At 42.6% G+C, this 19,251-nt stretch overlaps 3 protein-coding genes across 4 annotated transcripts in view; 1 reads left to right on the forward strand and 2 right to left on the reverse strand.

Moving 5' to 3' along the window:
• The window catches only part of tmtc2a (transmembrane O-mannosyltransferase targeting cadherins 2a), a 50,866-nt gene extending 41,282 nt beyond the window's left edge, over positions 1-9,584 (forward strand). The window contains exons 10-12 of the mRNA XM_084701543.1: positions 1,748-1,862; positions 3,534-3,597; positions 6,607-9,584. Coding sequence (XP_084557669.1) covers positions 1,748-1,862; positions 3,534-3,597; positions 6,607-6,789 — 362 coding nt within the window. The 3' untranslated portion in view covers positions 6,790-9,584. The remainder of the gene's footprint in view (positions 1-1,747; positions 1,863-3,533; positions 3,598-6,606) is intronic.
• Positions 9,585-10,865: 1,281 nt separating this feature from the next.
• LOC146276304 (protein mono-ADP-ribosyltransferase PARP11-like) lies at positions 10,866-14,323 on the reverse strand. Its single transcript, XM_084701551.1, has 7 exons — positions 14,083-14,323; positions 13,835-13,949; positions 13,621-13,696; positions 13,416-13,479; positions 12,891-13,024; positions 12,588-12,739; positions 10,866-12,373 (listed from the first exon to the last, which is right to left on the reverse strand). Exons 1-7 carry the CDS (start codon positions 14,191-14,193, stop codon positions 12,075-12,077), a joined length of 951 nt encoding a protein of 316 aa, XP_084557677.1. The 5' UTR covers positions 14,194-14,323; the 3' UTR covers positions 10,866-12,074.
• Positions 14,324-14,530: 207 nt separating this feature from the next.
• LOC146276305 (protein mono-ADP-ribosyltransferase PARP11-like) lies at positions 14,531-18,825 on the reverse strand. 2 transcript variants are annotated; one of them, XM_084701550.1, is made up of 8 exons: positions 18,626-18,825; positions 18,207-18,332; positions 17,723-17,843; positions 17,554-17,629; positions 17,206-17,278; positions 16,890-17,017; positions 16,539-16,690; positions 14,531-16,463 (listed from the first exon to the last, which is right to left on the reverse strand). In XM_084701550.1, the coding sequence occupies exons 2-8, from the start codon at positions 18,324-18,326 to the stop codon at positions 16,147-16,149; spliced, it is 987 nt and encodes a 328-aa protein (XP_084557676.1). In that variant the 5' UTR covers positions 18,327-18,332; positions 18,626-18,825; the 3' UTR covers positions 14,531-16,146. The 2 variants fall into 2 exon arrangements, with proteins under 2 accessions (XP_084557676.1, XP_084557675.1); XM_084701549.1 differs by having other exon boundaries at positions 14,531-16,690.
• Positions 18,826-19,251: the final 426 nt, after the last annotated feature.

Consider the following 19,251-nt stretch of genomic DNA (forward strand, 5'->3'; position numbering starts at 1 on the left):
CGTGAATACAGCTTCAGTTTGAACACTCATACCGTGCAAGCAGTTTGTGCCGCTCATAACCAAACTAACAGCATCCACAGGCTTCTCTTCCCACTGTGTCCTGTGCAAAGTGCTCATTAGGAGAATAGATTGCACCTTGACTTACTGTAGCTCCAATTATCAACCGCCAGAGCAGGTTGAATGCGATCCAAGCAGCGTTGGTGAGGGCTAAAGTGTGTGGGAGTGCTATGCTTGCATGGGGCCGCAGCCTCGCTTTGCTCGCTCTTATCTGGGCATGCTCGGTTTGTATCGCTAATGAAAACAGGACTGGGCTAAACTGCTAACGATGTCTCTGTGTCTCCGCGGAGGGAGAGGCGAGACGAGGGCTCAGCCTCGCTTCGGTCGAGCTGCCGTTCCCGTCGCCTGCTTGGGAACCTGCCGCACTGCATCTGCGGTCACTATCTCTTAAGATATTCAGAGGAAATGAAATGTGTCCTGTTGGACTGAAAGAGCCATTGTATACTGTGTCATTCTCTCTCCCTCCGGCTCCCTGCACTACCCTGCTGCTTCCCCTGTAGATATAGGTCTGGGGTTCATAGAGGTTCTGGTAAGGATCTGTTGCTGTCTTTGGATCGGGTTGTTTCCCGTTCGTCTCTCTCTCTCCCTCTCCCTCTCTCTCTCTCTCTCTCTCTCTCTCTCTCTCTCTCTCTCTCTCTCTCTCCTCTCTCTCTCTCTCTCTCTCTCTCTCTCTCTCTCTCTCTCAGTCTCTGTCTGTCTATCTCTTTCTCTTTCTTTTTTCCTGTAAGTGAAAATATGACCTCAGTGAACACATGTGGACGTGGGGAACATGGGGGGGGGGGGCAAAGCTCACGGGGGAGGTCAGATAACTCGGACAAGCCTCCCCTATCCTGCCATTGTTCTGACACGCATGTTAAGATGCAGGGAGCACGCTGGTGTCACACGTCATGTGACCCCGTCCTGACCACTCCTAGTTGACTCCAGCGTGTGTCTGCAGATGTTTGACAAACAGCACACTGTCAGCTGACACAGAATGATCTGAATTCAAAAATAAAAGACTAAACTTGAGATATAGACGTTAAGATTGATAGGATAGAGTACACACACACACACCTGGCAGAGCAAACCATCCTAATTTAGGGCTGCAGAGCAGACACCAGGAGAGAGAGAGCCAGGTGGTCAGGCTCCCAGAGGAACACATGAAACACCTTCGACTCGCCTGTGTTTTCACAAACCAGCGAGCATGACAGAAACCCTCACACGCTATTCTCCCCACTGTCCCCCCTCTCCCTCTTATCCCTCCGGTCTCATAATATGTATCTTCTTTTTCCTCTCTTCCTTCTCAGATTCCTCGTCTCTCTCTTCCTTCCTCTCTTCCCTTTGCAACATTCCAGGACTGTCTTCTCTCTTTCCCCCACGCTCATTTTTCTATCTTCATCTTTGCCCTCCTATTTAATCTCTCTGTCTCTCTTCCTCCCTCTCTCTCTCTCCCCCCTTCCTACCTCCCTGTCACCCCCCTTCCTACCTCCCTCTCACCCCTCCCTACATTTAGCAGACGCTCTTATCCAAAGCGACTTACAGTAAGTACAGGGAATTTCCCCCCCGAGGGGGAATAGGGCGTAGGGCAAAGTGCCTTGCCCAAGGACACAACGTCATTTTGGCACGGCGGGGAATCGATCCGGCAACCTTCTGATTACTAGCCCGACGCCCTCACCGCTCAGCCATCTGACTCCCTCCCCTCTCCCCCCAGGTCAGTTTCTGCTGGAGCAGGGTCGCGTGCAGGAGGCTGCAGAGATGGCTGAGAGAGCTGCGGAGCTGGACAGCTCAGAGTTTGACGTTGTCTTCAGTGCGGCTCACATGCTCAGGTACAGGTTTGACCTGATGACCTCAGACTGAACATCTACCCTCAGTTATTACTAAACGAAACATGATGTTTTCCTAACCTCGTCATATCACACAGTACATCACAATTATATTTTCTGTGAGGGAATCTGCTTGTATGGTATTTTATTATTCGCTTCTCGTTGAATATTTCATTGAGGCCAAAAAAACTAAAACAACTCTTCTGGAAAAGGTTATTTGAAATATCTTTTGTGATTCCAGTGTGAAAATAGGTTTTTGTGAAGAAACGGTCTAATTTGAATAATTCCCATTGGCTAATCCCACAGAGGGTCTAGTATAACACGTAAACAGCGGCACGGTTTTGATTCATCGCAGAGACATTCTCGTCCAAGGCTTGTAAAGAAACCCAGAAGTCTGCTCTGGGCTCTGTGAGTGTGCTTCCACATAGCACATACGCTTTAAGAGTTACAGGACTGCTCCTGCAAAACCGTCTTTTCCGAGGCTGCCGCAAGAGGAAATATTGAACGGGACATCTCCTAATTCTTTTTTGCTCTACATATCTGGAAAACTCATTAAGCTCCAGCAGGCTTCATCTGAAAGAGACGGCGCTATACAGGATTTGTGAGTCAGGAACTAAATTGCCCAACCAGAGCAGTGCTGGCTGGGTGAGGAAGATAGAAAGTGAGAGACAAATCTCTCAAGCCTTATTCTCGCCACTGAGATTCAGTTTCCAGAAGCTGCTCATGGTGGCACACCCTCTCCTCTAATCCTACACCTACAACTGCTGTTCTCTCACACCCCCGTCGCTGGGTAGATGAAAGCCAGGCACATGCACTGACATCATGTTATTTTAGCCTGTTATTTAGTTGAGAAATGATTTTATGAGATTGTCACAAGTTCACACAACTTCTCCAAATGCTCAGAGTGAATAATCTCTCATTCTGGTCAGTATATCTCTTCTGACAGTGTTATTTTGCTCAGTGGATTATAAAATATGAACACCATAAACTAACCAGCATCTTAAACAAACAAGGCAGAACATGTTGGATTGGAAATATTCAATGTTGACCTCCGGACTGGTTTACCATGGTAACAGCACTTTTACTTTTAAAACCGAGTCAACAGAGACTTACTATATCAGACTTACTAAGTCATACCGTTATGAATATGTATGCCTGTGTGTTGATCTAATTATCCTTGTGATCTAATTAGTGTTAGCATACCAAGTGTGAATACTATCATCTTTAGTGTGCCCCAGGGTGCGGAGTTATGAACACCCTAATTATAACGCTACAGAGGTCATAGAATCAGGGAGGGAGGGAGGGAGGGAGGGAGGGAGGGAGGGAGGGAGGGAGGGAGGGAGGGAGGGAGGGAGGGAGGGAGGGAGGGAGGGAGGGAGGGAGGGAGGGAGGGAGGGAGGGAGGGAGGGAGGGAGGGAGGGAGGGAGGGAGGGAGGGAGGGAGGGAGGGAGGGAGGGAGGGAGGGACAGCCTGGAAGCATCCAAGTACAGCGGTACACTTCAGACATGCACAACAAATGGAAAATATCTAATTGGCTGTTCTGTAAGGCTTTCACTTGGAAGCATTGTGAGAATCACTGTGGTTCTGTACCAGCTGGAAGGCCCAGCTGTCCTCAATGTTTGTGAACAGGTTGATGTTGATCTTTGTGTGTGTGTGTGTGTGTCTCCTCTTTAGACAGGCCAGTTTGAACGAAGCTGCAGAGAAGCACTATGATCATGCGGCAAGCCTTCGACCAGACGTGAGTCTCCGACACACACACACACACACACACCTACTATTACACACCCAGAGTAACTTGATATGATATTTTGCTGTGAAATATCACCAGAGCTTTACAGCACCGTATTGAGCCAAACAGGACATGCGGCCTTGCGACCTTTGTGGTCTAAAGTTCGGGAGCTCTCCAGTCTGCACATTATCAGTCATTTCAGAGGCAGAAGGAGTGTGGAGTTGATGTAATTTAGATTCAGACAGACCCTACAGATCTTAGACAAGAGTAGTGGGGGTTTTTGACTGGTCAGAAGCCATTTATTGAGATTTCTCTGTGGCAGTTTCGAGAAGATTCTGGGCATTTGATTTGAATCTTCACGTGGAGTTTCATATATATTATATTAATATATAAATATATTTATATATATATATATATATATATATCTCCATATGTGGCCTTCCAAGGTACTTCTCACATCAGAGTGCAGTAATTATTTTTCAGTGTATTTTACTCAAAGGCCAAGCTTCTAATGAAGACACTTCCAAACCTTGAGGAATCAGCTCAGTAATTGTTGATTAGCTGATTAGCAAATGCCACGTCCTCAGATATCAATGAATCCCGTAAGGATTCATGTCATAATGTTACGTAGGCCGGACATGCTTTCAAAGACGATTTTGTGTAAAGAAAATATTCTCAGTTGAGGATTATAGACAAAAAAGTATTATATTTTGGTTGAAATATCTTTATCATTACGAGTCTGTTCACAAAACATACTCGCACAATCCAATTGCTAGGTCAACTGGAATTTTTATGGAAACGATTCTACTGTGGACTTGTGGACTTGATTTCCGCTGTGGAAATCAATCCAATCGGCAAAACTGTAGGCGAGTTCAGAAGCTAGCATTGCCCTGAAGGGGTTAGCCCCCCCCCCCCCTCCACTCCCCCGCCCAACAACATTCATCACTGTCAGTCTCAAACTTAGAAAGATGGAAAAATCGCTGGCGAGGTTGCTGGCTCCAGTCCTGTGTACATACATAAACAGAGACGATTCCAGGTCCTTGCAGCGATTGAGTCTAGGGCGTCTCCTGTCCCTCTCCCTGCGATGTTCTGTTTACAGCGACAAAGGACCCTCGTCTTTCTAGTCTGGTAACTGTAGCCGCTTAGCCGTCCGCTATTTGTCCCTCTATTAGCATTAGCAACCAAGGCACGGACTTACCAACAAATGAAGGAATTGCTTGTTTTGAATTGATGTCATTTTAGATTAAGCTAGGGGGATCCACACCAATCCACGGTTGAGTCTTAATAAAGAAAAAGGGGCAAACCTAAGCCCTGTAGTCTGAACGGTGTGTGTGTGTGTGTTTAGTTCAACACTGGCTCTCGTATATGACCCAAACCCCATAGCCTACAGTGTAGTTCCCAGGCATGTGAAAGGGTGCAGTCTGGGGTTGTGGAGGCAGGAGGTGAGGATGGGATTTGGGGTTGGGGTTAGGGTTTTCCATGGCACACTAGGGGCTCAGGAGGTACGAGGGGGAGATTCCTGCAGTCAATACTCCCCCCTACAGCCAGGTGGTTTCACTTGGCTACTTCAAAAGTGGAGATTTGATTAAATCACAACCATGAAGACACTGGGACATGGGTCCTCTGGCTGATATGAACACACGGTTTCCCATAGAAACACGTTGTCATACGGACTCACTCACGTATGTACACATGCGGTCAGAGGCACACACACACGCACACACACACACGCACACACACACAGGCGCACAGGCCTAGTCAGATGTGCAGGGAACTGTAGGTCAGGACCACACTAGCAGCTGAAGGACATGGTTGCCTTGATCCTGTTGGTTTAATTTAGTGTTTTTCGGAAGGAGAAAAATATGAGAAGGTTTGAAGGCATAGAGGGATAGTCTCGTTAAACTCCCAGCTGAGAACCTGGAACTTAGGTGTAAAGATTCATTTAAAATGTATTTGTAATTTAACTGGGGTATTAACACATCTTTATATTGTACCATACTATATTAAACCCCTCTCTCACTCTAACACAGCAGGTGTGTCATCGGTGGCCACTTCTGGGCAGCAGGCCTGGTTCCTATAATGTGAACACCACCGCTACTGCAAGGTCAAAAGGGCTTAGCATTCATGCCTGTTTAATGCCCTGCTCAATTTAAGGGGAATTTTTAAAAGGCCTTTGCTTCATCCATGGCAAAAAAGACGACAAGGACTTCCTGAAATGAACTCACATAGCAGAATCTGCATTCAATACAGGTCTTATTGAGAAAGTGAGCAGATTTTCAGGAATTTTCAGAATGCAGGAATGTTTTCTGCAGCTTAGATTTACTCATCCTTACATTCCTCCTCTAGCACTTCTCATTTCACATATTTCTCATATTACCCACTCACATTTACTGCAGTGTTGGCTACCCTGACATTTTGGAATGATTACAGCACATGTCCAAAGATAATACCGAGGTTGATATTGCTTTACTGTCACATCAAGATGACTGTGCTCGTTTAACATAATATCATCAGACGATATGACGACCATTCAGGTGATAATCAGTCATTACTGTACTTTCCTTCCAGCTACAGTTTTGTAATCGCTAAACTCTACTATTGTCAATCAGATTATAATTTCTCTCTCAATTTCTTTACTTTTCACCTTCATCCTTCCTCTTTTTGTCATTTTCTTCTCCCTTCTCCTTCCTTCTTTTACATACCTTTACCTGCTCTCCTCCCTCCCCTCCTCCCTCCTCTCCTCCCTCCTTTCCTCCCTCTTCTCCTATCCTCTCCTCCCTCTTCTCCTCCCTCCCCTCCTCCCTCCTCTCCTCCCTCTCTTCTCTTCTCCTCCTCTCCTCTCCTCCCTACCCTCCTCCCTCTTCTCCTCCCTCCTCTCCTCCCTCTTCTCCTCTCTCCTCTCCTCCCTCCTCTCCTCCCTCTCTTCTCTTCTCCTCCCTCCTCTTCTCCTCTCCTCTCCTCCCTCTTCTCCTCTCCTCTCCTCCCTCCCCTCCTCTCCTCCCTCTTCTCCTCCCTCAGTACCCGGCGGCCCTGATGAACCTGGGCGCCATCCTCCACCTCAACGGGAAACTTCCGGAAGCCGAGGCCAACTACCTGCGTGCGCTGCGGCTCAAGCCCGACGACGCCATCACCCAGTCCAACCTCCGCAAGCTGTGGAACATCATGGGGAAGCAGGGCCTCCGCACCCTGCAGGGGTCTTGACCGGGGCCTAGCACAGAGGCAGGAGAACCAGACCAAACACATCTGTGTCCCCTCTCTGAGAGGAGCGGGGGGCCCCGTGAGAGAGGCTGGGGCCCTCTGGAGGGTAAACCACGAGGCCCGAGGCTGGTCAGGAAAGTTATACGCCAGCCAGACTGAGACGGAAAGAGAGAAAGAGAACAGCAGTCTCTGCTGGATGGTAGTTAGGGAAGCTTGGAGAACGTAATGCACGAATACAGGGTGAAAGGCTTTGGCTGATGAGGTGAACGATGATGGGTTGAGTGACAAAGTAGTCGTTGCTGATGGCAACTGAAGAGAGAAGCAAGGGACAAGCTGTTATTGCATGTAGGAGTGGGACTGAGACCCTAATCTGCAGTGGGGAGTGGTAGGTCACAAACTTGCAAAGAGAGACAAGCTATGGATCTTTATAAAAGGTTACGTTTGTAAGGTCAAGAACAGTGAGTCAAGATACAGAGCAATGGCCCTGAATTACATGAAGAAAAAAAAATCTGATGTAAATGTGAGAAAATCTGATATTTGGTGGGAGGGGTGAGTCTAATTTTGATACCTAAAACATGTTTTCATTATTTTACTTAAGAGATGTTGAGGACTGAACCCCAGATGTCTGAAAATAATCTGAAAATTACGTGGTCTCATCTAAATCTTTTGTGCTTTCTTACCTGGTCAGAGTTTTGGATTATTTATTTTTTTGCCACACATTTGAGTCCAGCATATGTAAACCGTGAACGAATACCATATTTGAAGAGAAATTGGAACGGTCCTAAACCCAAGCTGATACAAGGTTCATACAGTAAATGTATTCAGCCATTAGAAGGCTTGTAGCGTGCCTACGTTTTGAGTTGTGCGTCTTATCAAGCTGACAGGTTATTAAATGTTGTATGATGAAAATATTTTATTACATTGTGTGTGATCAGATCATTTTTAACTTATTGAACTGTGTTGCTTGTGAAACCCACACTGTGTCATGTTATGATGGTGACTACAGACTCATGTTATGATGGTGACTACAGACTCATGTTATGATGGTGACTACAGACTCATGTTATGAGGGTGACTACAGACTCATGTTATGATGGTGACTACAGACTCATGTTATGATGGTGACGACAGACTCATGTTATGATGGTGACTACAGACTCATGTTATGATGGTGACTACAGACTCATGTTATGATGGTGACTACAGAGTCATGTTATGATGGTGACTACAGACTCATGTTATGATGGTGACTACAGACTCATGTTATGATGGTGACGACAGACTCATGTTATGATGGTGACTACAGACTCATGTTATGATGGTGACTACAGACTCATGTTATGATGGTGACTACAGACTCATGTAATGATGGTGACTACAGACTCATGTTATGATGGTGACTACAGACTCATGTTATGATGGTGACTACAGACTCATGTTATGATGGTGACGACAGACTCATGTTATGATGGTGACTACAGACTCATGTTATGATGGTGACTACAGACTCATGTTATGATGGTGACTACAGACTCATGTTATGATGCTGACTACAGACTCATGTTATGATGGTGACTACAGACATAAGCAGCTTTTCCATACACTTGTCCTTCCCTACCCCCTTTCTCTCTCTCTCTTTTCTTCTTCACTTACTCAATCCCTCATTCAGTCAGTGACTAAGTGGTGAACCGTGACTCTTAAACCTTGGCCCTCTGACCCCAATTACTCGTCGGAAAAACATGATACAGCGCGCCCACACCATTAGGCCTACATGAAATTGTGTTGGTCATTAAGCACTGTTTGAGCCAGCCCTGGCTGCACTCTTTACGGTAATTGTACATAATGACGTTGGGTTGGTACATTTAGCCTACAGATTGACCGGTCATTCTGCACAACACTAGAACATATAGGCTAGGCTAGGGCTACAAATCAGTTGGCACGGCGGCCGAAACGTTTTTAAATAACATGGCCTTCCTTTAATGATCGTTACTTTAAAACAAAGTCCATTCTCCTGTCCTTTTGGATGAATTGGTTGATGGCTGGGTCATGCAACTGATCCTTTGCTTAAAAGGTAATCAGTAATTCCTTCTGGATGGAAATTAAGGCCAGGTTTGACAGTTGGGCCTGCCCAATAGCAGGAACGTTACTCGCGGCTTCCATTGTGAAGTGAACGAAAAAGCGAAGACTTCGCCGAAGTTAGCTAGTTTATTAGCTAGTGTTCGCGTTCCCCACAGCGGGCGGAACTTAAGTTGGCGCTAACAAAGCCCACCCATTTAGAAGGAAGGTATGATTGGTCAATTTGTACTGTCAATGGAAATTAGTCTCTGATTGAATTACCAGAGCCCGTCTACGGGCCATATTAGACGTTCTCTGGAATTACACCAATCACAGAGCTGCATAGCATTTTTCTCCCAACAACAGATGCAGCAAAATTATGATAGGGTGACAAAATGGTTTTATTTCATTTAACTCTTCACATTCTAACACAAATTTAACAGGCAGGATTGAAGGGTTTATTTCAGAAACATTGTCTTAGGGCCTATAGACAGACAGACAGACGGACAGACAGACAGACAGACCTAGAACCAACATAGTGTCACAAGGCCATGGTTATTTCCTCCTCTGCTCAGGGAAATCAGGTGATTGTTATTGTGAACAGCTTTCTTTTTGTAGCAATGACAAGAGAAACAGAGATATAGGCCTAACAGATGTTTTTGTTAAATTATGACGAATATGTAGGTTATTTCTTGTGTTGTGTGAAAAAGAATGAGATTTTGGTAAATAAACACGTTCTCAAACCAATGCGTGTTTTCTGACAAGGAAGGGGAACACAACATTCTTGCATCTCTTCACTAAATGGTCGTTTCCATGGAAATCTTATCTTTCAAACAGAACAGTGCAAGTTGAACCCAATGCTAGTTTCCTCAAGGATCACAATTACTCTTGTTGCTCTGGTTGGTTAGTGGCAATTGATTTAAACTATTGTATTCGCTGCAAAATATTCTATGTTTGTTCATCTTATTTTATTTTTTACTGCTGCTGCTTTTTTACAGGTAGGCCTACACTTGCACTTAGAGATTCATGTTGTTTAAATTGTAACTTGCTTAACTAATAAATGTTCACTATGTGACGAAATCAGCGCCAGTAGAAATTTCTCCTGGTAGGCGACACTTCCAAGCGACGGTTAAAAGTGTCGACCGTGACGTTGTTTCTGTCGGCGACCTTTTCAAAAGTGTCTGCGACCAAAGTACAATTTGGGCTTTAATAAGAGATAATGGACACACACACACACACACGCAAACTCTGATAGTTAATTTGATGCTTTCTGACTGTCGACCTTGACTTTATATTTTTTGGCATGCCCAAATCATCAATAGGGCTCCACCGACTGATCTCAACGAGATCAAAGAAAACTTCTGACTTTGAGCTCTGCAGGCGGTAAATATCTAACAGGGTTTGAAAAATCCTGCAGTGTCTGTCACACCCACGCACAGCTGGAATCAGAAAACACAGGATGCACTAGGTAGAGTATGAGGGTTGCAGCTTAGTGCTTATAGTTTCAAACCTGGTGCATAAGATAGGATTTGACTGCGGTAAGCGTTAAATAGTTCTCAAAGCACTCGTTTAAATTTCTTAATGATGCAGTTTTTAGCAATTTCATACATAGCACATTAGGCCTACTCATTAGGCCTACTTCAATTGAGGTTAACAATGTAGCTGATTCAGTATTTTCACTACCCTGAGGAATACTAATGTGGGTAGAACTACTTCCAAGATTCAGATTGATGGTTCAAAAGGATAAAGGATATAATAATTCAAAAAGCTGTTTAAAAGCGTTCTGTGGCAATAACATGGAACATAGCCGAGGGTTAGGCTACAGTTTTGCCATTGGATATATTCGTTACTTTGATACGCCAGTATCACAGTAGACCTATAGTCGGCCTTAAGTACTTACTTACTTCCTTAAGTAGGCTATAGGCCTTTAAGTCAAAATACCAAACATAAATACGAACACTGAGACTATGTGTAAGATGTATTTAAAACACGACCCACCCAACAAATACACACAAATACTCTTTCAGTTTTTATTAGGCGAGGGTAAAGTATAAATAGCCTACATGTAGGGCCTACATTTATATTTATTCCTTCACCATCTAGTGAAAGAACCATCTTTTATAATGTTTGCTCCAGTAGGTATCTACAACATGACTCTGTCATTCAGTCTCTATAGATAGGCCTAATAAATAAATACAAATCCATAACATGCATTTATTAACAAAATGAACGTTTCCCACACATAATGGCGCCATCTGTATTTTGGTGTTTCATATCCGCCAGCCGTGAGTTCTGACAGCGGGAGCGACACCTGCGACAGCAGCGTCCAAGCGGCGAACGTAAACTAGGGAAGGAAGTTAGATGCCTGAACAGATGAAAGACTTCCTCTCTCTGCTGGGCAACTGTGTGAGCCATAGGGTGTGAGCAGGTACAACGGAGCTAATAGTATTCAGGACAATATTCAGGGTTCTCTAGGCTACAACTGCCAAATAACTTCTATACTCTTTGCTACAGCCTATGTTCAAGTTCATGCTTGATACGGTTAGGCTAGTTCCGAACTTAGCCTACGAAAAGATGATTTCAATGGACATATTCCATGAGTGCTGATATTTTGCAATAAGAGTTAGCTCTAGCTTAACTGTACGCGTATCACGCTGCTTACATTAACAACTGTTATCTATTCAAGAAGCCAACATGACTTGTCGCTTTTACAATGGAAAAAGTGCGTTGCTTGGCAACAGTTCAGTGGAGTTGTGGAACTGTTTTGTAGTCAAATAAATTATGTATAAAAATAAAAAAATATTTTTATAATAACTAATAGCACTTGTATAAAAGCAAGATCCCAATGGAGTAGGATATTGCATATAAAATCTTCAAGAAATAATCAATTTTGTTTACAGGTTGACAAATCTGATGGACCGTGAAACACAAAAGGCTGCAGTCAATAGTCAGCCAACTCAAAATAGTCCGTTTCTCCAAATCTGTACGGGTGGTAGAGAGAGTCTGATTTGTTTCAGGTTGTAAAAATATTAGAGGATTCTTGAGAACATGCCTGCAGGTTGGTTTTTGTGAAGTTGCCATCCATCTTTCTTCTGCAGGTTGATAGGGGCCTCTGCTGGACAATTGTATTAAATTAAATTTGAGTTTTTCAGTTTTCGGATTCTGAGCAACAAATATGAATGAAGACGTCTAATTTCTCTTATGCCGCACCCAAGTCAAGTATTACTAGGCTACTAGTAGTACTGAATCAAGTACTCTGGGTATATCTGATTGGAGTCAAAGATAACAAAGATTTGGGGATTTTTAATGTCGTCTACACAGCTTTCATGGTAGTTTGTTGCACTTTCGTGATCTGGCTTGGAGTAATGTTGTTCTCCAGTAGTCATCTTCCCCACGATAACTCGAGCTAGGAAAATTACTTTTGTCCGCTCACACAAAAAGTCTTGGGGTGCATCGCCAAAGACCGTCCATGGCTTCCGGTTCCATGGGCTGTAGTTATTAGCATACGATGCGTATTTTGCAAAGTATGTTCCTGGATAAAAAGTAAATTCAATCATGGTAGCCTATAGTATATTTAAATGGATAGGTAGTGTACTTTCTATTGTTTTGGAATAAAAGTTAGTTAAATGGGTTAGGTCTCCTCTTTAAGGTCATAGTTAAACCAGGTATCCTATTTTTCATATGTAACAAGACAGCCATAATACCTGAGAGGTGTTTATTGATCATCTGTATTTATTATGACTTACCTTTGCCGTAAACATGGGCAGTGGCTCCAGCTAACCTGCAGTCAAAGTTGTAAGTGCAAATTGTGTGTATGTTGTCGACACTGGTTCCATGAAACAATCTTTTTTCCTTTATCTCTGCAGCTCCTTGAATTCGAGCCAATTGTATCTTCTTCCTTCAGAAACATATTTAAATGTAGTTATCACATTCTGAAATGCGAACATATTTGTGAGCCTGCTTTGTAGTTTTTCATGACATTATTAATTTAAAGATATTGTCATCTGCATATTCTGTAGATAGACATACGACCATGCAACACAACATACCTACAGTAGAATTCCCAGAGATCCAAGTTCTGAATTCTACAGATTGATTGAATATGTCTCTTCAGCAACCCGTCATTCTCCACATAGTCTGCCACTGTGTTATACTCTGGTGTGTCTTTGTTCAGAAGGAAGACCTTAAAGACAAATAGGCCTTTTTTAACTTAATAGTGATGTAAGTAAAGTTACAATCAGCAATATTTGAAATTGTACAACAGATGAGTTAAAAATTCAATACATCCTAAGACAAAACACTTCTGCAAAACGTATTGGCTTTCAGTGTTAGACTTGGTACACAGGTGAATTGCTATTTAGGTCCAGATTGTAATCACAAAGGGCTTGCAATAACTTGTCATTTAAACGGTCTTGTTTTCTGTGTTGATAATTTGGTACTTTTTCTTTGACAGTCTAATAATTGCTGGAATAAACAATTAAAATGTAAAACATAATTATCAAAAACATTGTTTATGGCTGTGTTTGAAATATTACAATAGTAGCTTTCATGAACTACTTTTTTCTTATTCATACCTGGTAAGGAAGTGTGGGATCTGCCTTTTCCCAGAACACTGGTGGAGAGGTGAAACAACTGCACCTGTACAGAAAATAAGATTCGTTTAACCAAGAATGGACAGTCAGTTTCACTTTCATTTTCTCACAAAACAAGTATGCAAAGTCAAATGTCAACGAACTTATAATCATACAGGTGTGACTTAATAAAATAGAAAAGGATCACCCTGGACTTGTGTTTGTACTGCAGGATCGTTTGATTCGTCTTTGCTTTCCTGTTGGCACATCAGTTTGTAGCATCGCTGGATATCGTCAAACAATATCAAATGAATACCGTTAGTAACACTACAGCCGAGGTGTGACAGCTAAGGACATTTAAGTTAATAATAAATATAAATGAATTCATAAATTTAAGAATATTTGATAAAGTAGTTATATACTTGAGAAATCCACTTTGGTGCATCCTCTGCTAGCGGATATCTTAAGAACTCCCTTTGAGTCTCTCAAGTAATGCCTCTCAGTATCCCGGCTGGTCAGGGATATCACCTGGTCTTCCTGACATTTAGGATGGAAGCTCCGTTTAAGTTGACGCAGCAGGCTATCAAATACATGAGTAGGCTACTGTGTGAAAATGTGTGTATAGATGTCAAAAAAAGACAGAGAGTCATAGACCCAAACAGACAGGTACCTCAAACCTATGCCACCTTCCACAGTCTGCCAGGTAACACCACTGCCATGGACGTTCGGTTGTATCCATGCACTCCACACTTGGGAAACTTTCTTTTTTAACACTCCACATGTCTCTCTTTCTCTCTCTCTCCTGTGTACAGCTACTATTTTCTTTCAGTAACAATATTGGTGCTGCTCTTGACTTCTCTGATAAATCTTCTAAACCACACCCTCTTGTTTTTCTTCCTGATTGCCTGTGTGAGAATAAGTGAGACTGAAACATTTCCCTCAATGCCCACACACACGTCCTACCTTTCTTCCTGTTACGCTGGTATATTGTCATTACACTGTTCAAATGGTAATTGGCTGAATTCAGCGATGCTTTTAATAAATTTTCATTATTTAACATTAAACACTGACCAATCATCACGCAAGACTATACACATACAAACTGTTCAACATTAACACACGATTTACACAGAATTTATTTACAGTGTTATGTACACAATCATACTCCAGGACTGATTTAGTCTCTGTGACAGTACAGTTTATGAACAACTTATAATTTACAATCTTTTTCCAGTTAGAGATGAAAGTAGAGACAGCTGCTATGGTAATTGTTTATAAATGTATTGTTGACATAGAACAGTTTAGAACACCATTAGAAATGACAAAAACAATTGTTCAAATTTTGCAAAGAATGCAAACTCAGAAATAAATTCCCACACATCTTTACTTTAGACCCACATCAATTTCATACAATATAATCAATAAAAAAGGACACAAATGATCATCTCACAGTATCTCATAAAATGTAACACACACAAAGGGCTTTTGTCATCATGACACACAGACACACCCTCTCACAGAGAGGAAACACAAATCCATTGGTTCTGAGGGACATTTCAATGTGGAATCTAAAACATTTCTAAAGTGCTGAATGAATGAGGTAGATTGTTTAACTTGGGTTTAAGAAGGTGCCTCCCATGCATGCTAAGTATTACATAGAATACACACACAGGTCAATAACTCCCAAGACACAGAACTACAATACAGCATGGTGCAAAAAATGGGCAAAAGAAACAGTTTAGCCCTTGCTTAAGGCATTTTGGACCTTGTTCAAAACAATGCCCACTTGACTTACACAAGAGCCGTCCAGAATGACGGAACATTAAAACCAGAACAATCCAGTTCTGTCTTCAATCCTCCCACCCCCTCCTTTGAAAGATACCGAAGGCAACATCTGATCAGACTGGCCCATCGGAGGAGTTCACAGCCATCCGAACACATTACAACTCTGCTCTCAGAATAGACACTAAATACTAACAAGAACTATACAACCCTTTTCAAAGTTGTACTAAGTTTTTCTTTGTTCTTGTAGAGAGTTGGTGTTGTCAATACCACTACATCGTTCCTGTAACCAAGAACTGCATTCATTAATAAGTCAAGGTAGAGCAACTACAAGTAATGTGTGTACAGTAGGCGACTTTTAAAATGCTGAAAACGTTTACAGAACAGTGTACATTCGTGTTCACTATCTTTACTATAGCCTGGGGGTCCAAGTCTATTAGGTTTTGTGCTGAAGGACTCTATTTTAGACTATGAAATTGTTTCATTATCATATTCAGTGAAGCCAAAGCATCTTCTTCAAAAACATGGTAGGGTAATACACAGAGCACGTAGTCGCTTTTAACTAGATGGCATTAAAGGTCCCAAACGGCCTCTTGATAGAGGAAGAAACACCCGGTACATTCTAACAGTGTACTTTTCTTTTCATCAGTGACATCCTTGTACTCGTCCTGTCCGATAATGTCTTATTAACATAAAGCACAACACAGGAAAACAACACAATTGACACTGAGCATATAGAAACCTAACGCCTCTGTATTCACAATCCATTAAAGGCACTTAATATCAACCAGGCCCAATCAGGCACTCTCTTCAAACAGGAAGACAACATCTTCTCTGTGCATCTTCATTTCTCATTCATTTTTGTTTTCCAATCCATTCCTGGTTAGTGGACCACGCCCCTGTTCTTTGTGTAATAATCCCAAAGCAAATGTTTACACAGTTCCTGTGGGCCTTAGTAGAACTCGATGAGATATTCCGGGTAAATCTGGTTGCTGTCAAAGATAACGTAAATCTTTGGGTTGGCTACATCGTCCACGCAGCTATCAAAGAAGTTGGTATAGCTCGCATCCTTTGAAGGAGGTCTACAGTACAGTGGGTGGCCGAGTGTGTATTCTCCGACCAACACCCTTGCCAGGAACATGGTCTTGTAAGGAGGCTCGCTGGCAAATATCGGTGGCGCCAGGCCATGCTTCTGCAGAGCAAAGTTGTGTTTTCCTGTCGTAAGGCAGAATTTACTGGAGTATTTGGCATCTCTGGCAAAATAGCTTCCTAAACAAAGAATAGGAAAGAGCGATTTATGGTATCTCATAGCCGCGTACATGTCACAACACAAGTGGGACCTACCTTTTCCATAGACATCTCCATGGCTACCGGTAAGCCTCCAGTCAAAGTTGTACGTACAAATAGCAGGAACGTTGCTATGGCCTGTGCCGTGAAACAACATCCTCTCCTCGATGTCCTGCGTGCGCTTTACCTTTCGCAACTGTGCTTTTTTCCTTCGGAAAAACCAAGGAAGAAGAAAAACACATAGGGCATTGGTCAGCCTCAGATTACATTCAATAAATATTCACAATGTGCATCTACATCCAAAAAATAAACAAGTAACGTAAAAACTGTACAATAAAAATATAATAACTGAATGTAAATGACTGTGTACTGTATCAAAGAATATATTGAAGAAAGTAAGTCAATTACCTGCAGAAAAACTCCCACAGGTCCAGGTTCTGAATCCTCTGGATGGTTTTGATTGGGTGTCCCATAGTTCTCTCATACAGCCTGGCAACCTCCTTGAACTCATAAGTATCTCTGCTTAACTGAACAAGCTAAAACAGCAACAACAACATTTAGAAATAGTGTAATTTACAACGACTGAAAACCTGTAGCCTTACAATAGCTTTGGTAACACTGCATTCCGAAAACCCTTACATCTAAGTGTGTTTAGGGGGTTCCATTCATTTAAGAATGCTGACCATATATGGTCATACTGTTGACACAGGTCTTGTGTCCATACCTGATAGGGATCATCAGTGTTTATCCTCTCCCAATGACAGGGAACTGGCAAGGCCAGATTGTCACAAATAAACCTGGTGAAGATGACAGATGACAATTATTCTCAATATCGATTTGTTTCCAGCTTTTATATTGTATTTGCCCCAGATTTAGTATATTCTGTCTTTAACCTTCAGGTAGACTAAAGGGTTTCAAGACCTAGGATAGAAATAACATTATACCAGCCTGTGCAAGTTCACTTTAAACAATGGCAGAAAGGGTTTAAAATCCATGAACTCATGAGTACATTTCAGACGACAAATCGATAATCCTACATTAATTATTTTCCTCATACAGAGGCTGATAATACCTGAAGCCAGTTGCAGAGTGAAGGGACCGCTTGATTGGCCGCTGTTTCCCGGTTGTCACATTTATCTGTTTCATAACTGGACAGGAATAATGTCAATCAAATATGAGCCAATCAATGACTATCCCATACAACAATTGCTCATAGCAATTTTTTTTAGTACTTTTAGTACCTGAAAAGTCTAGCCTGTAGGTGTACTTGGCGGTGTAGAACTCCATGACACCATGTTGATTCCGGCTGTAGTGCTGTTCAATTTGATCACTGGTCACTGAGCATGCAGCACTTGGATCAATCTAGCAGACACGTTAAGAGTCAGACGAGAGATGAACATTTGGAACAGTGGACGGTGTGGCCCAGTCCACCACACACATTTGAATGGCTCCTCCCTGCTGAAGCAGTGGGTGGATGATCAATGTGTGTTTGTACATAGGAGGCCAGAGGTGTGACGAGGACCAGAGGAGGCAGAGCTAGGTCAGAAAGACTGACAGCTGACACTGTGATACCCTGAGGCAGCTGGATGGTTTAACCAATGAATAGGTCATCGGCAAGGGCGTAGTTTGTGGTGGGGATAAGGTGAGGATGACTGGATAGATCTCTCAAATAGATGGATGCAGTGAATGTCGACTAGACTGATGGGTAAATGACCATGACCATACCTCAAACATGTGCCAGACTCCACACTCTGCCAGGTAAAACCAGCACCAATTAGGCTCCGAAGTGTCCATCTCCTCCACCTCCGAGGAGCATTCCTCCTCTGGTGTCCTTACGGCAAACATGACAGTCTGGAAAATAGGCGTTTAAACTACTTTTAGGTTTTTTCTAATACACCATGGACACGAAAAAGTAGACTAGGGATATGGTTTAACGGTTTGAGTTTACTTGACAACATGTTCTACTAAGTAGCTTTAACAGTCTGTTTCCTGTTTGCTGATGGCAAATATGGGATGACATAACTACCACATCAAACAGTTAAATCCATCCCGTCAAAACCACCTACTACATCGGATCTCGGACTGTGAGCCAACATTAATCAGCTAGCTACCACGCCTAAGAAATATAGCTAGCCCTGGCTTACCGAGATGTTGTAGAGCTACCTCCAAATGCACGTGACTTCTTTTAGACAATAGACCACATCACGACATATAGATTTTGTCGAAATGAAGCGCAAGCACAAGGATGCACATTCAGCTTGCAGCATCACAACATGAAGATGCATTTGAGTATCTCTGTCGATTGTTTACAAATAGCCGACGTTCGTTTCCTGCAGAGCTCGAGTTTCCTGGTTGCAACGTCACAAATTTACGTCACAGTCGACGATGCAGCGGCTGTTGTCATCCTTCACGATGCACGATCCATAAAATAATAAATACGATATTCAAAACGTTTTGTTTTATGTACTGTTATTTTCCAATCAAATTGGTCAACACGCCAGTGCAAAAGGTGCATTCTGAAATCACTGCCAATTAGGACACACAAGTTCCAAACGTTATTGATTGATTGAAAATATTAAGTGACAGTACATCGTGCACAGCAGTCCATCATAAAAATGGTCCCAAGCGTAAAATAAAGTAACCCATGCAAAGCAAGAAAAGTTGCCGATTTGGACAAATAAAAGACAAAAAAAAATGTATGATAACCAAATTCAAAGCAGACGCTTTTATCCAAAGCTATTTCCAAGAGAGTGACGAGTGAATCTCGAAA

Source organism: Hypomesus nipponensis, chromosome 7, assembly GCF_054491055.1.
Source record: "Hypomesus nipponensis isolate SF chromosome 7, ASM5449105v1, whole genome shotgun sequence".
Lineage (NCBI taxonomy): Eukaryota > Metazoa > Chordata > Actinopteri > Osmeriformes > Osmeridae > Hypomesus > Hypomesus nipponensis.